This window comes from Cheilinus undulatus, linkage group 12, assembly GCF_018320785.1.
Source record: "Cheilinus undulatus linkage group 12, ASM1832078v1, whole genome shotgun sequence".
NCBI lineage: Eukaryota > Metazoa > Chordata > Actinopteri > Labriformes > Labridae > Cheilinus > Cheilinus undulatus.
Genome location: NC_054876.1, coordinates 22,036,285 through 22,053,835, shown reverse-complemented (window position 1 = coordinate 22,053,835; position 17,551 = coordinate 22,036,285). Strand labels below are relative to the sequence as shown.

At 38.2% G+C, this 17,551-nt stretch overlaps 1 protein-coding gene across 1 annotated transcript; it reads right to left on the bottom strand.

Annotated features, from left to right (window-relative positions):
* Window positions 1-1,457: 1,457 nt before the first annotated feature.
* LOC121518827 (serine/threonine-protein phosphatase 2A catalytic subunit alpha isoform) lies at window positions 1,458-14,484 on the bottom strand. The gene is made up of 7 exons (XM_041801467.1): window positions 14,151-14,484; window positions 4,154-4,363; window positions 3,875-4,048; window positions 3,678-3,767; window positions 3,251-3,412; window positions 2,883-3,001; window positions 1,458-2,275 (listed from the first exon to the last, which is right to left on the bottom strand). The coding sequence occupies exons 1-7, from the start codon at window positions 14,250-14,252 to the stop codon at window positions 2,203-2,205; spliced, it is 930 nt and encodes a 309-aa protein (XP_041657401.1). The 5' UTR covers window positions 14,253-14,484; the 3' UTR covers window positions 1,458-2,202.
* Window positions 14,485-17,551: the final 3,067 nt, after the last annotated feature.

Here is a 17,551-nt window from a genome sequence, read left to right as displayed (position 1 = left end):
TAACTTTGTTCATGTTTGTTGTTGTTTTTGATGTGAGACACATTTTGCACCATGAGTGAAGTCGCCCACCAAGCTAATGCTGCATCAGTATGCATTGCCTAGCCACAAAATTAACTCTGCTTTTTTTCTTGCTAGAAGAGACCCACCTTGCCACAGATTTTCAAGAAATACTGCAGCTATCATATTGTAAAATATTAAAAATCGGGCTGGATGTTAGGGCAAATAACCTATTGTGATTTTTTTTTCACAGTATTGTAATTGTGATTAAATATGCAGTTATTTTCCAAGTTTATCATTGTATTTATTTCTCAACATACAAGATATTGATCATATATTATAATAAAAACATTATTTGGTAGATTTAACGGAAGTAGAACAATTTGGAAAACTAATGTTCCATATTGCAATTATTTTGATTCATTGAAAACTGAATATGACTTGTATTGAAGGGAATGATGATTTTATGTCATTCTCATTTTTAATAAGAGAAACATACACAAACAAAAAGGAATACGATTTCTTTTGCAAACTTTTCTTGAAAATAATGACAGTTGAAAGTTTGCATGATGCGGAGAGCCTAACATTTATGCTGCAAAAGTGAATTTAACTAATATTTTGAAACACATTTTAGTTAGAAATCATCCTCAAAACCTGCTGTAGGACATATTGTGATTTAATCTAAATTGCGATCAATTGTCCAGCCTTAATTTCAAAACTGTAGTTTAACTTTATGTAGTATGGACCAATACAGACACTTTAAATTTAACTCTATATGAGTTAAATTAACAGTGTCAATTTTGCTGTGTTTTAGTTTATTATAGGGATGTGACTTTTCCTGAACAACCTGGTTGGAAATCTATTCTCTTGTTTCTTGCCAATAAGGAAAGATCACTTTTACTGTACAACTCTGCAGTAGCTATTCAGTACTGAAAGTACACTGTAAATGAGACACTCTTTACTTTTACTTGAGTAAATTTATAGACTGGTATTTTTACTTTAGTGGATTTTAACCAGAATAACTGTACTTTTACTTGGGTACTTTCCACCTCTGTTCCCAAGGCAGTTAATGACTACTCAGAAATAATTTTGAAAGAACTTTTAGGGGCTGCAGCTTTTTTTTTCCAGACACTTTAATGTTAATTGACTTGAAAATATCATAAACACATTTTAAAAATGTAGATTCAATTCAAACGCTCAAGCTCCATAAAGGCACCGATATACCCTATCTATCTTTGAAGTGGAAGAAGGCCATCAGTTGTGAAACTACCAGTTAACATGCAGCCCAGACAGCTGACCTACTCTCTGCTTTGTGAGCTGGCTGACCTCAGGTAGTCCCATTAAAGATTAATTACAGTTTAAAAGAGTCCGTGTAAGCCAGACCATAACACCAGTCATGTCACACAGGCCAAAAATGTTCCTACAAGAAAGAAAAAAAACAAACAAACAGTACAATCCGATTAAGGAGCCTCCTTCATCTTTATTATTCAAATGATTTGGTTAATACAGACTCTGTAGTTCAGAGGGAGTCAGTGAATTGACGTGGATGAACACATCTGGCTATCATATACATCAAGCTGAGTAACTGCAAAAAAGGAGTTGTACTTGTAAATTACACTGAACCAAAAAAAGAACACTTTTCTGTAAAACTTGCCTGATGGGGACTTTATTTTTACTTTAAAAAAACAAAAAAGAAAAAAAAAAGAACATCTGTAGTGTGAAATATTTTTCTTTTTTTGACATATGTTACATTTCTTTAGATTTACAAAAGTGCAAACAGATCATGTTCAAATCTCCTACATATAAGCCATGGCATGTGGGATTCAAACAGCCGCATTCTAAGTATCAAATTTCCGTCTTGGACCTCAATGTCATCATTCCAGCTACACAGGTACAGGATGAGGAATTTTAACTTCACTGTTGTTTACATAGTGGGGAGAGTTTCAATACAAGTCCTCAGCAATGGATATTGTAATGATTATGGCACACACCTTTTGGTCCATTCATTGACACACAGACATCGTTTCCCTAAATGCTTAAATAGGTCTTTGTGTGGATATACAATGTGCACTGCTGTGTAGCCCCCCTCCCCCAAATCCACCACCCAGTGTCCCACCCTCCCCTCTTCAGTCATGTTGTTATCAGTTGAAGGTCATACATCATGGCAAAACTGGACCTGACTGTACAAGGATCGGAGGTCAGAGTTTACAGGAAGTAATCTGGGGTGCGGCGAGTGACATGAGGCTCCCCTCTGCGAGGCGCAGGATCAAACTGCAAGCTGGAAGAAGAACAAAGGAGAAAATAAGAACTATTGACCAAACATGTTGCTTCAAATGACAAACATGGATCAAAAATGACCCAGGGTCTAAAGTGACAAATTCAATTTAATAATTCTACTGAGACCGAGGAGCTTCTTTCACACTTGTACTTTTGAGTAGTTTGTAAAATCAGTTATTTCAATAAGATAATAAAATACAATACTTTAATAAAAGAAAAACTAAGGCAAAAAAAGAAAGTCCAAGGCAACCATCATGGTTGTCAGTCACACTCAAGAGAATAAGTCTACTTTAAAATCCAAAGTTTGCCATTTTGCTGCACTTTATTATACATGTGTCCCTTTAATCAAACACCCTGGGTGTAGACTGATAATATCTTATTGTTTTCGCAAAGCACCTGAGGGAAAGATCATATTTTACTCCAACCACATTCTAACCACAGTAACTGCATTTTAATTTAGTACATTCTTTCAGTCATTGCTGCCATTTCTTCTTCTACTATGTTTAAGGTAGAACTAAGCATATGTATGATTTGGGCTTTGCAAAGCCTGCAGTGCCATTCAAATTAAAAGTAAATAAATCAGAGCTGAAGCATTTCCTTTTACTTACAATGAATATTTGAGGGTATCGTCTAGTTCCATGATAGCTGCCTGGTTGCCACAGCGGTAGCAGTAGTTGGGAGCACTAAATATTGTCACCACATTCCTCTCATGGCACCAGTTGTAACCCTGTAGGAAGAAGATGTATTACTCAACAAAAGGTATGAAATTCAAGAAAACAATGCATATCTGTCGTAAAATTTTTTTCCTATTGTTTTTGGTTCCAATGACAGTTAAGATCCATTTTTGTTTTATTATATGTTCATTTTTATTTTGTCATGAATTAAAATCTGATTCATCTTGCAAATAAGCATTTGCTACTTCCCAGTCACATTCTAGAACTACTAATGGAAAGTGCACACATATTCAGACACTCACTTCCATAACCAGCTGGTGGGCACGGGACACCAGTGTGAGACGATTGGCGTGGTTGAAGGTTTCAGAGATGTCCTGGCCAAAGGTGTATCCTGCTCCTCGAGGAGAGATGCCCCAGCCACCACGGTCATCGGGGTCTGACCACAGCAGGTCGCACATGGGACCCTGCAGAGGACACAAGGAGGATGAGTACAGCCCTGCTGTCCATTCACTGAAATCACTTAATCATACTGCTCTCTGTTCTTAGAAATTGGCCAGGACTTGGTTACATTTATAGAGTTTTTCCAAGATGTTTTTCACATCCATTCCCTTTCATTTACTCAGTTTATTGTTCTTTTTTTATTGCACTTCCATTTTGATCTTCCTTGCCTTGAGGCAGGCTTTAACTTGTCTTTTGACAATGATGGATTTATTCAAGTGCTGTCTCTACCTCATGTGGCACTTCTTGTAAACGGTCCAGTGCTCTGATGTGATCCAAAGTATCTATGGACGGCGACAGGCCTCCATGAAGGCAGAAAATCTAGAGGGACATAAAAAAAAGTTTTACATTCTCCACAGCACCAAACCAATCTTTCCTAAACTGTCTCAAGTCATTGCTCAGTCTCTATTAATCATATCTATTCTCACCTGAGAGTCTACCAAGGCAGTGAGGGGGAGATAATCAAATAGGTCTGTGAAGTACTTCCAAACGTTGGCGTTTCCATATTTCCTTAGGCACTCATCATAGAAGCCGTACACTTGTGTGATCTGTCTGCTCTCGTGGTTCCCTCTGAGGATTGTGATGCGCTCACGAAAGCGTACCTGAAGAATGAGAAAGAAAAAGGGCTGTTAAGGGTTTTTTTTTCCTCAGAAGCATTATTACATTTCAGGTTTGGGACAAATTAAATGTCTAAGAAATTACCTTACCTTAAGTGCTACTAGTAAAGTGACAGTTTCTACAGAGTAGTACCCTCTGTCTACGTAGTCTCCCATAAACAAATAGTTTGTGTCTGGAGATTTCCCTCCAATCTTGAACAGCTCCATGAGGTCATGGAACTGACCGTGCACGTCACCACACACTGTCACTGGACACCTCACATCCTGGACATTTGACTCTTTGGTCAGGATCTCTTTTGCCTGCAGAAAACCAAAACACAAAATTAACCATGGTTCAGGGAAAAAAAAAAAAGAAAAACTGTAAAATTCAACGGTTAAGAAAGAAGACGAAAATCCCTGTATGGGCTTAAAACAAGTCAAAGGTGATTATTTCATAGTTTATTCATACTGCTTTTCCATTTGACTGTGTTTAGTTCACTGGAGTCTCAGGACCCATTGGGAAACAAAGTCCATCATTGTCTGATGATGACATATGCCTCTGGGAGTTGATGCCAATTTCTCTATAATTCTAAAGCAGCCAGCCAAGACTGTTCCTGTGCTGACGTTTCTTGGCCTTTCCTTGGTCCATAGAATCCCCCCAAGTAGCATTTCTCATGAGTCTTAGTACAACAATAAAGAACAAGTTACACAGCAGCTTTAATCTGGCTTAGCTCAGCAGTAGAGCCAGAAAAAGAAACTAAAAGTGATAACATCACAGGTTTACAAGTAAACATGTAAGCTATGTCAGGTCTGTCGTAAAGGGAGGACGAGAGCAACTTTTAAAAATGCTTGTTAGTTAAATAGAGGTCAGCACAATTGTGTCTGATGCATTGCAGGATATCCAGAAATCAAAACACCGATCATCTTTTTATGATTTGCAACAAATCTACCAAGTGTCAAGCTGAAATGTTCAACCTTTATCAGTTTGTTCCTTTCTACTCTATGTAGATATCTGTTTACAGAGATAAATAAATCAGTGTCATGTTATCTCTGAGAGCCAGTATATCTTTAATGCAGACTGTGTTTTCCTCATGGACAGTTTTTCTGTCATACATCAAAGCCTGCCGACACATGGTTGGTAAATGCAGCTGAGACAAGAAATCTGCTACCAACAGAACCCAGACCATGCTGAAAAAGTAGAGACCTGTGTGTAGATTCTACATTTTCATGTAGAATTTGTAAATGGAGATTAAGTTCATGGAAATGAATATAAAAAGCTATGTGGCTCTGTGTTAGTCACATGCTCAGTACACTGCTAGTCTTTGTTGCCATCATTATTTCATGAACTGACAGTTTCCTGCCAACTACTCTGCACAATTTCCACATCAGCCTCTAGTGGGGTCTACAGTGAGGTGCTGCACAATGATTACAACACCCCCCCCAACATCCCCTCCATAATTTCTCCAAGGAAATAAGCTCCTGTTCTCTCTCCCTCTCTCTCTCTCACAGTGAGTGTGTAGTTTTCTGCAGGCTTGCCTTACAGATTGACAGACCACTTTGGGTGCACAGCTACAATTAGTAATATCAATTAGTGTGATGCTCAAGAAGCCGAGAACAGAATGCACCCAACACTACAACTGTCAAAACTGTTTTACTTGGACTCCAACCCAGGATTAATCAAACTTCCTTTAGGAGTAAATGACTCATTTTGTTGCCTACAGCTGGTGGTTTTAGAGCATCCGCCAATGCAAGTAAATTACGTTTCTCTGGAACATTTAGCTAACTGTTTCAACAACCTCCTGGATCAATCTAGCTGATAATTATGTCTATGTAAATCATGGATTGTGTGGAAGTTCTCTAACATTTAATAACACAGTAGCTTTTTATCAGTTTGTTTGTCTTTTAACCCTAAAGGTGATCAGAAATTGAGCAAAATGATAAAAAAGGAGGTTTCTCAGGTTTTGCAGCATTTACAGGGGTATTCACAGCCTGTTGCCACAGTACTATTGAAAAACTAAACTAAAAATAGCAGAAGAGCTCTTAGGAGTACTCCAAACAGTGAGTCTGAAGACCCACTACAAGGCCTATTCTTAGAGTCAGCCTGGCTTTGGCAGGCTGGTCAGACTAAGGGGTCAGTCAGCTGGATGAGCTCTTTTAAGGAGCTTTGAAGCCAGCAAATCCTCAGGCTGAGGGAGAAATGCTCAGAGCTGAATGACCACCAGACATGTCTAATGTATGTGGAGGGAGGCAGAGTGAGACATTTATGCAATCAGAGGAAAATGGAAACAGTCAAATGTAAAATGGGCAAACTTTTATGTTCCATTTCACGTGAATATTTCCATATTCCTAAGGTTAGTGCCTTTGAAAAGTTGTTTAGTGCAGACTCTGATTCCTTATATTGTTGCAGCAAAAACAAGTCTCCTCTTCACGAGGAGGCCTGGCATTTCATTCACGGCTACATTTTAATCGGCCATTGCCTTTTGGTATTGCCGCCTTTCTGTAACAAATGTAGGCAGCGTAAGAGAAAGAGAGAGAGCCGGCACTGACAGAGTGCTTTTGTTGTCCCGGCAGATGGGACAGAGAGAGAGACAGAGCCAGAGTGACCAGGGCTGGACTGCAGCACCGCACAATGCTGACCTACATTACACTCACACGCCCTCCACGTGCCCACACGACCATGTGGCAGGAGGCCTTTCAATGACAGATTGACTAGGGCTTTCAATTCCCTAAAGCAGACAGAATATTCTCTGTGTCTGTATTAAAGTGGAGCAGCACAATATTTTCATCCCTTCTAATCACTGCAAGAACGAGGTTAAAAGCACAGAAATGTACTGTTGGATACAGTTGTCATCATACTAGAATTTTTCATTTCAACAGCCAAACAATGTCTAAACCTGTTTAAATACCACAGCAACAAAAATAGCTGTCCTAGGTACACAATATTGTTTTTTTTAATAATAAAACAAAGGGAAAATGAATGCAACCTCCTGCACAGACACACTGGCAAGTTAGACAGTGCTGTCTTTGTGTAACAAATACACATAAGATATATGACTTTTTAATATTGTGAGCAAATATAATTTTTGTTTTCATCTCTGTCCCATCTTTTTCTGCTGCACTTTTATTTGGTTCAAGCATAAAAGATTTAATTCTTCATTTTTACTGTACCATCCATTATGTCTAAAATTGTTTTTTTTAACATTCCAAAGACAAAACACTAAATATTAAATCATAAAAGGACAAAAAAATGCAATAAATCTGCACATTTAAGAAATGAAAGCCTGCAAATGTAAGTTGCTTCTTTCTTGAATGATCAAAGATTACACAGGATTTTCAAAATAAAATGTAAAGTAATAATTCTTCAAAAATTCTGTACATCAAGCGCTCTGCCCAAGCAAGGTTTTACTTTCTTGCACAAACCAACTCCCCACCAGCCACCCAACCCGCATGCAAATAGTGTTAAAGCCCCTAAAATTCCTGTAACCACAGCAACCTCTGTGCTTATAGACTGGCAGACTGAGGCCATGGTCTGTGCAGATACAGACATCACCTAACCTTGCAAAGCAGATGGATACGCCCGTTTCCTTGTTTTTCAATGGCGAATCCATCTTGCAAAGCTCCCATCTGAACCGTTTGGGCCCGGTTAGAAAGTGACGGGACCAATCAGCAATGCGGGGCAGTACTTTCAGGCGCAGCAGAGTCGTGACGCAAACAAGCAGCAGCAAGAGCTGGTGCAGTTATGGAGGAAGAGATAAGCGTGGATGCTGATAAAGCATAAGTTTTATCAGAACTTGACAACATTTCTTCGTTAAAAGAAGAAGAAAGAACAGCAGTGAGTTGTTTTTTTTTTCAAAAACGACAAAAGTCCAGTACTTACATGTCTATAGTCGCGTGTGTTTGTTTCGCCTTATTCCTCAGTAGCTACGCACGCGCAGCTTGATAGTGGCTACGTCATGTGTTTTGTTGCTCTGATTGGCCCGTAGAGATGTGACAGACAGAACATTCACCCAATCACACTACAAGTTTTTTTTTTTAATTCTCTGCCTTTTCTCAAACGTTTCCTATTGAAGCTTTCCCGGGTGGATGTGTGAAACAAATCCATCTGGCGTGTCAGGTTAGATATCACCCCAAACTTCAACTTAATGATGAGTGAGATGGAATATTTTAAAATAGGTCACCCTATTTATGTGAAACACCATCTCATTATGCTTTTTTTAGTTATTGTAAAACTGTATTTCAAATTAATTGGTGCGTGATCAGGGGATTTTTCAGTCCAAGCATCGTGTGCAGAATGTTACAGATATCCTGGTGAAATCCTATTTGTTCTTTTAATTGAATGTGAACCTATCCCTGTCTCTAATCCAGCTCCTCCTCTGTCTCAGCCAGCTGTCCTGTACAGCTTCTGTTGGAAATATAAAGGATCCTCTGATCTAATTTCATTAGACTTTTAGCTCCGAGGACTCTTCCCTGTAAAACACAACAAAGTCTTAACAGAAGTAGAACCCTCCAAACATGACAAACTTTAACTGCTAGTTGTTGCTGACATAATTCATTACGACATGCTCAGCATGTGGCTGTGCCTGTGCAGTAAACAGTGAGAAGAAGGGAACACAGTAACCTTACACTGAATAGTATGAGAAATATGGTGAACACGGCATCAGATATACTTCAGAGGCTCCACTGGTTAGAACGGAATTTAATCCACTTTGTTGTGTGAAATCAAATATTACCAATGCTTGATAATTTCACATTTATTCACAGTTTCAGACATTTATTTACTCCCATATTCAATCTTAAGTCGGAGAAAAGTGTCGTCAGTCTCTACCACTGGTTGCTGTATATTAATATTATTACTTTAGTGATCTAGAGAAGGTCTTCAGAAGGGGTTTTATGCAACAAGGAAATGACAAAAATCTTCCAAATAGAAATCAAACAGGATTATATCTGATCAAATGTTACACAAACTGGAGGGGGCAAACAAATTCCATGTGACTGCTGTTTGTGCGACCGTAACAACTTTTTCATAACTCAAATGTAAGCTTGGATTATGAATCACAGACGCCAGCCCAGCTGTGAATGAATAGAATGACGACAGAGTTTACGTAAGCGCCTCACCCAAGGTACAAACCACACCTGTAGCAGAACCGCCACAGCCAGGCTGAAGGGAGGGAACCTTGGACCAGATTACAGCTCTGGCCGACACGTCAGACGCCAAACAGTCAACAAACTGCTTAGCTGAGTGCTGAGAAGTGAAGTCAGCATTTTCCCGGCTGCCGCAATATAATCCCATTAAAGTGAGTTAAACGCAGCCAAAGATCCTCCGGGAGACGACGCAAGGCGAATTAAGCTTGACGACTAGACAAAACTACAACCACAAACAGTGACCTCACTCAGGATGTACATGGCCATTAAAAGTGAAACATCTTCCTGACAAGAGCTCTATAATCAGTGTGAAAATCAGCACCGGCAGCAGCTAAATAATGGAACATTGTTTCTGTGTTTGTCAGCATTTAGCTGAGATGCATTTAGCAACATTTGGGGCATTTTGGTTGAGTTGTGGTCACAGAAATCCCTGTCATGTTGCAAACTTTTATCAGTGTGTTTCATATGTATTTGTACAAGTTTAATGATATCAGAAACGCACCATCTTGGGATTTTGGCTTTGCTAAATGAATAAGCAACGCAAATTTAGCTTGCTAATTCAAGAAAATAAAAACAGCCTGACCAACAACAACAAAAAAAGCAGTGACCTCAGTGGGCAAACAGACAGCTTTATTAGCCGCCCCGACTGACAGAAGACTTCAGCCCCAGTAAGTGGGGCATCTTTCCTAACATGACCAACTTATTACATCACTCTGACACACATTCAGTGAAGTCATATCACTTCAGTTCTTAAAAATAAACTAAAATGCTTCCCAGTTGGTCATAAGAAAAGTCTTTTTCTCCTCTCTATGTAATTATGACCTGGATACAGCCTAGTTATCACTGTATCTCTGAGGGAGCAGAATGAGCACAGAAACTTAAAGAAAAGCAAACAATATCTGAAAGGTTATATAACTCTCAGAGGAGTTATTTTTGAATCAATGGGGAAAACTAAAGGTCATGAAGAGGATACCTCTGTCTGAGGAACATGTTGCACTTTTAATAGAATTTGCTCCTTGTAATTGGCCGGGAAATGAAAGCAATTTCCAGTGAGCAGAGCGCTGTCTGCAGTGCCGTGATTAAAACATGCCAACTAGATTAACATTATTAAATGATCAAACAGATGACATCACTACTTCATTAACAAACATCTGGAGCCTTTAGGAAAGGGAGATGCTGCAGGGCTAAAAACCAACACATTAATAAAGTTTAAGAAATAAAATCTTATTCCCTCTGCACACCGAACAGATCCTCTGGTACATTCAGGGCTTTTCTACGATAGCTGGGAAGCAGAAATGAAAAGGCTGAGGACAAATTACACAGCGCATCTCATTCCTTCACACCCCCGTACATCCCAAAACAGGAACGGCCGCTCTCTGACTCACAATGAACCGTGTTATCCTGAGTCACACTCTGTGATCGGCTCGGCAGCAATGGCTTTTTGTTGTGTTGGTGATGCAACTCCAAATCAATCATATCCTCTGCTATTTTTAAATCATGGGATGTGCAGTGTGGGTGGTTAAATACATTAACTAAAGTCACAAGGGGATGTGAGGATGGGTGCAGGTAGGGAGCCATGGTGATGATCTAGCCTGATGGTGAGGAAACTGGAGCTTTCCTTTGTGCTCCCACCACTACTTTAATGGCATCTTTCCTGCATTTTGGAAGGAAATAGTGGCAGGAACAGCAACAGGAAAGAAAGACAAAAGGCTTGGTCCTTATTGTTATGTAGTGTTTCTTCAGACTCATATTACAACTGTCTACAGGGTTGCCCAATTTTGCTTAAAAATAAATGCAATAACAGAAAAATAAGTTAGTTAAAAAGCCATGATTTTACTCATAATACACGAGAGTATATTAATGGTAATCCCAAGCAAGGTGTAGATCTACAGCATGGCTATTATAGGACCATAATCCACAGAGTATACAACACGGTTGTATAATGCATTATAACCTCCTACATATGAGGACACTGCATTTTGGCATTTCTACAGCATGGTTATCATTTTTGCTATAACCACTTGTGAGAAAACTCCCTGGAATGTAATTTTTTTTAAGTGCTGGGAGAATATGTTTGAAATGCTCAAGTACTTTCATGGAAATTTTGGGGATATGTTGGTACATTTTGGAGATGCATTGAAAGTTTTGGGAAAATTTGCTTAGTTTTTTGTTTGTTTGTTTGTTTGCATTTTCATGGGAATTTGGGAAATCTGAGTACAGTAAGTGTTGTTTACAATTTTCCATAATTTTCATGGCAATTTCAGAGATTTATTTGGATGTTTCTATCATTTTCATGGATTTTTGACTATTTTCTAAAAGAAATGTGACACAGGGTTGTTTTGGGGAAGAATCTTATTAGTAGAATGTTTCGACTTTATGAAAATGTTTCACTGAAAAATAAAATAAATTCTGGGGTACTTTTTATGAAAAAATTCTTAAAACATATTTTAAAATGTATGTAGCTAATTTCTTTGAAATGTAGTGAGTTTATGTGGATTTTGGAAGAAAAAAAATATCAAAAATTTCATGTTTAAACACAGAGCCAATGTTTTTGACTTATTTAGGTCCAATTTATCCCCAAATCAGCGGAGAAACTAAAAATACATTCCAAACAAAGACTTAGGTCTCAGGAGGTTTAATAACTTAAACAGACCAAATGACAGATAAGAACAGAGGAAAAATTAAGTATATAAATGTAGGGATAGCTAGTCCCAGTCTTTATGAGCTCACAATAACTGAGCTGCACAAGAATAAACGGCAGATTGGCCGATGAAATTAAAACATCTGTCCAGCACCTTCTTTACTATCAGCATCACTGTAGAAATAAAATTCAAAGAAAATCTTGCCAGAAAAATGTATAGTAACTTCACCACTACAAACTGACAGCGAAGCCTCACATTGGCATTCAACAATGAGGGCCAAAGGTGTTTGTTTCTGCAGCAATGCCCTCAACAAACAAAAAGTGAGGCCACAACTGTGTAGCACTACTTAGATGTTCAAAAACAGAGAGTAAAAGCTTAAAAAGACTGAAAACAACGACAAACCCCTAAGAAATAAAGGAATAGGGGTTGATATTGGTCTTTCAGGGGGGGTATGGATTATTAGCATTATATTATTATTATCATTGCATGATCAAAAAAATGAAGAAAAATAAAGAATTGAGCCCTGTCTCTGTCAGCATGAGAAACAGCACAGAGCAACACTGCAGCAGCAGGGAAAACAGAAAGTGATGCTGTATATTCACTGTGTCATTGGCACCCAGGCCTGAGAGCTGATTGGCTGGTTCTCTTGTGGCATCTAACCAATCAGATTGTGTTGTATGCAGGACATTTGGTGACTGTGGGGGATGAAAATAAGCCAGAGGGGAAGAAAGACTTTGTAGTGGAGCCAAAGTAGTTCACTTTTTAAAAAAGTTGTTGTTAGAATAAAGTGCAGATACCAATGATCAGCCAAGTACCAGATATCAGCATAAATAATCTGTGAAGATGGTAATAAGTTGACCCCTTTAAAGGAATGTAACAGTATTTTTTTCAGCTGGTGGTCAAAGAAGAAAGGATGATGCAGAAACCAGAGACTGAAGCATTCACCAGAATCAGCCTTTGCTTAGGCTACAAAAAACAGGTAGGAAATGTTACTGGAAACAGTGCAAATAAGGGATGTAGCAATTCAGTTAACTCCTGATATTAAAACCCCCATGATGCTGGGTTCACAATAATTGTATCACAACTGCATGCCTCAGTTTTACATAACAATGTGACTGAAGTCAAATTAGTAATGTTTTTTAATTTCAATCCTCCAGAAATTTTTGGCCGATCAATATGAAAGGCCTTTTCTTTGTGTTGACATTTATATTGCATCATGGGGTCTCATTACATCCCTATTTCACATGTTAAGTATTTATTATGTACTTGTGTGAGTGACCATTATAAAGTGTAACAGTTCAATAAGATCATGCTCCTCCTCGCTAAGCTACAGCCAGATAAGTGACTGAAAGGTCAAAGCCACAACAAGCTGGCAACACCTGTGTGGGCACAAAATGACAGTGTTAGAAGAAAAGTCTAGACATAAAATGAGAGGGATTGCACCATTATCAGCCTCTGCTTGCAGTCCCTCCTCGGACAAAGAGATATAAAATAGCCAACAAGGATTAAGAAAAGCAGGCCTTATTAAATTGATATTAACGACTAGTATGGTAGCTTTTCCAACCTGTGTCACGGTGTTTGAGCCGTGAAGTCATGTATTAAAGTTTGTTAATTTAAAACTTTACAGGCTTGTAAACACGTCTGCACTACTTCATATAGCTGACATAAAAACAGGGGTCATGGATCAGTTTAAGCTTCATGGCTTAATACTAAGTATGCAGTAATCATAGAGCACACATTCACAGAGGATGCTACACCATAATCATCTCAGTTCGCAGTTTTTCACTGTAAAATAAACGTAATCAAAGCTTTCAAGGGCTGAATATGCTGCACTACAACCATAGAGACACACGAGGCCTTCTTTCTAGATTTACTGCGTATATATGTTCCAACAAACAGCCTATGAATGAAGAAGCCAGCCAAAGGACCATGTAAATTTCAGCGTATATTTAAAGTTTAGTGTCACAGCTTAGATAGCTAAAAGAGATGCTACAGGTCACACTGACAGACTGGATGAGCTTGGCTGTAAATGAGGTATGTGACTTGAATTCACAGTATAGCTGGCCCTGTCTGCCATGAAAACCATCACTTTCCAGCGTTGTGGCCTTGTATCTTATCATTTCCAGAAATTTCTAACAGGTAGTGATTCGAAAGCCTTCAAAGAAAACGACAAACCACTCATTATGACTGCCAAATATCCACGCAGCGCAGTGAAACGTACACTATAGACGCCATTTTAAGAATGTCTGGAAGGCGTCGGTAAAGGGGGAGAAGACGTTGACAGTAAGTTGGGATAGATAGGGAAAATCTGTTAAATATCTCACCTTTTCACATAGTGTTTTTACTTGTCCCTCCGACAGCTGCTTGCACTCGTTGAGCTGCTCGATCCACTGATCAAGTTCTTTCGTGAACGCCTTTTCGTCCATCTCTGTGTGTTTTTATGGTTCGCTGTAGTTCGTTTGCGACACGAAAGTTCGCTGACTTCGGCTGGAAGACTACCCCGATATTCTCGTCTTTTCCACGGCTTACAAAGCGGCCACAGTAAGTGCGAATGGCTCTCTTATCAGAAGACACATGTAAGTGCCTCTGGCTTCCAGGTCGCTATGATTTGACTGAATTGAAACCGAAAAGGAGGGAGGGAGAGACGTCAGTTGGTGATCCACCCTGAAGTTAGTTTACGCCAAGCCGTCTGCAGTAAAACAATGTACTTCCGGTTTGGCCTTCAACATAAATTCAATGCGTTTGATCTAAAGTAGTGTCAGTCGATCAAAAAAATTAATCTGATTATTCGAAATTACTCGCATATTCCGTTGATTTGAGAAAAATGCAAGATTTTAAGATAATAGTTATAAAAACAATCAGAAAGGAAATGTTTCTGAATTGGCATCAAAACTTTCTAACTTTTGAAACAGGAGAAATGGAGACCAAGGACAGATTGCCCACTTACTAGTCAATCTAGGAATGTGTTAATCTGTTGAAAAAAAAGGCATTTATATCCATAAATACAAAAATCAAGGGCACAGAGAATTCTTGCATGTGTTCTAATTAGATTTATGAGGCTACTTCAGCATTCAGAGCAGCAGTATGTTAACAACACATTAGTATAAAGTTCATCATGTCCGGGTTCGAGTCATTGGCTGATTTAATTTAAAAAATGACTTAAGGGCTAACATTTATTTAGCCTAGGCAATTTTTAAAAAGGACAGAGAACCATTTATTTTTTATTCAATTTGATTTAATTGTATTCAATTTAATCTTACCGTGTTTTATTATATCTCAATATTTCATTATATAAAGCAGATGTGTTATTGATTTTCAAAATAACTACTTTATTTTCTGTGCCTAAAACGATCCCAGACATTTGGAAGGTAAAGAATTGTTAAACATTGGTGACATAAAATTTCACAAAAAACTTGCTATGTAAATGGGAGTCATCTGATTTGTCGACTGAAATGTGACAATGTTGATGAAAAATCAAATAAAGTTTAAATTATTAAAATAGCATTCACAAAAAACAAATGGCTATTGAAAGGATGAGATTAACACATAATCAACAGGAATTCATGCCAGCCTCTGTGCGAACTATTAGTAAGCTAGTGTTGAGTATAGGCTTAGTACGGAGCCCCTTAAGGGACATGGAGAAAAAAAAATTAAGGAGCATGGAAAAAAATGGAAGGAAAAAAAAAACTTTAAACAGTTTGACAGATCTGGCAATACTTTTGCCAGATCTGGCAAACTGTTTATTTTTTTTTCTCCCAGTTTTTCCCCACGTCCCTTAAGGGGCTCCGTAGCTTAGGAAATATTTTAATTAATATTTTTTTAATCAAGGTTTTAATTAAGGTTTAATATGTTCTGAAGAACAAATTTTAAGCAGTCAAATAATAGCTTTAATCCCTTTTTATTTGTATTTAATTAATTTGATTCTATATTATTTTATTTTCATTTAATTTAAATTTTTATTTTTTGTTTTTGGTTACCCTATCCCTATCAACCTATTTCCGGTCACGCTCTGTCAAAGTTTCTAGCTTGACGTAGCAGCGCCGCTCGACACAAATAGCAACCGGAGACCGATGACGGCAGGCCTGTCATTGGTCTGGAGCTCTTTTTCCTCTGCAGTGTGATTGGATCGTAGTTTCATAAAGAGGTTGCCATCAAATCAGAAAGAATACATCATCGTTCTCAGAAAGCATGATGTGAATTTTATGGTGTGGCAATGATGTCATTGCGTTTCACATGTAGCCCGCAACCGGTAAACAAACCAAGCAACAAAAGGGATTGTCTTACTATTAGGCAACATTTGTGTCTATTTATTACCAGTTGTTTGATTTTGAATTAAAGTTATCCAGTATGAGACGGTTCATTATTTCATGGACATTCCAGTGACTGTAACGTGCATAGCCTACGCATTTTTTCATTTATTTCCTGGGCTTCATGTTAGTTAGGCTTAATACTCAGGCACTTAAATATTGAAACTTAAATGTTAAAGAAGGCAAGAGGACAGACTTAATGAAACCTAGTACTGCCAGTTTATCCACAGCCTGCTTTTGATAACGTGTGGAACCTCTTTTACAGGAGCTTGTCTTCACTTAATAATCAATAGGCTTACTCTCATCAAATCAGCCCCCCTCAGAGTAAAAGGAAAATTCTTACACATTAATTCCCTGTAGTCTGCAAGATGTCCATTATTATTACAGGTAGTCTGCTTTGTCTCTTTTTTTTTTTAAAAAGAAGGTTATTTGTTTGTTACTCATCAAGCTTTGATCATATGACATGAAATTTTCATTTCAGTAATTCAAAGATGAGAATAAATATGACATCAGATAATAATTCTGCAGATGATCATTGTCCCAGTTTATTTTCCTGGTGTTTTAGCTATCTTCAGTTAAAAACTAAAAGATTATATATATATAAATCCAAATCATTCAACTGTTTAAAAAAACAACAAAAAATGTAGTTTTAAAGATGTTTATCACTGCATTTATTACAGGGCTCCGTTGGCTGTAAAAATAATTCAGACTGGACCTTGAAGTCAGTAAAAAAATGACTCAACTCCTCTTATGATTTAGATTAACAGAAAGTATTTTCATGTGATATTTTCTGATGTTTTTTCCTGTCTTGGCTAAATTGCTTTATTCAGTGCTCATTAAGAGAGAGCCACTCTCATGAGAGGGCTGTTCATATTTCATTACTACATATGTGATTGTTCTGCCAAAACTAGCATCCTGTATAAAGTTACTGTGTTATGGATGCCGGTGATTACACATGTACTGCTAGCATTAAATAGAAGTCAACCTTTTGCTTTGCTTTGTTCAAGCTTGAAACAATTTCCACTTTGACCTAAGGATGAACTGGTTGATTTTTTAGGGTCAGAGGTCCTAGAGTCTCATCTTCATCCTTTATTAGGAAATGCAATATCTCATGAATGCTTTAAGGGACTTTCTTCAGACTTTGAGCAAATGCCCTCTCTGACTGGAGAATAAACTGAGTACATTTTAGAGGTGCAAGGTCAAAAACTATCCCAGCCCTTCTGCTTGACCCACCACTGCACTCTCACTTATTGTTTCAACGTGGAGGCACGTAACAACCAAGTCAGGTCAGGTATGCAAGCATATGCTGGTTCGGCACTGCCTTGTATCAACCTTGGTCCTGTACTGCTCTGGCCTCCTGATGGCCATCCTCCAGGCCTGCGCCAGGTCCATGCCCCATCTCTCCATGTATCCTCCCA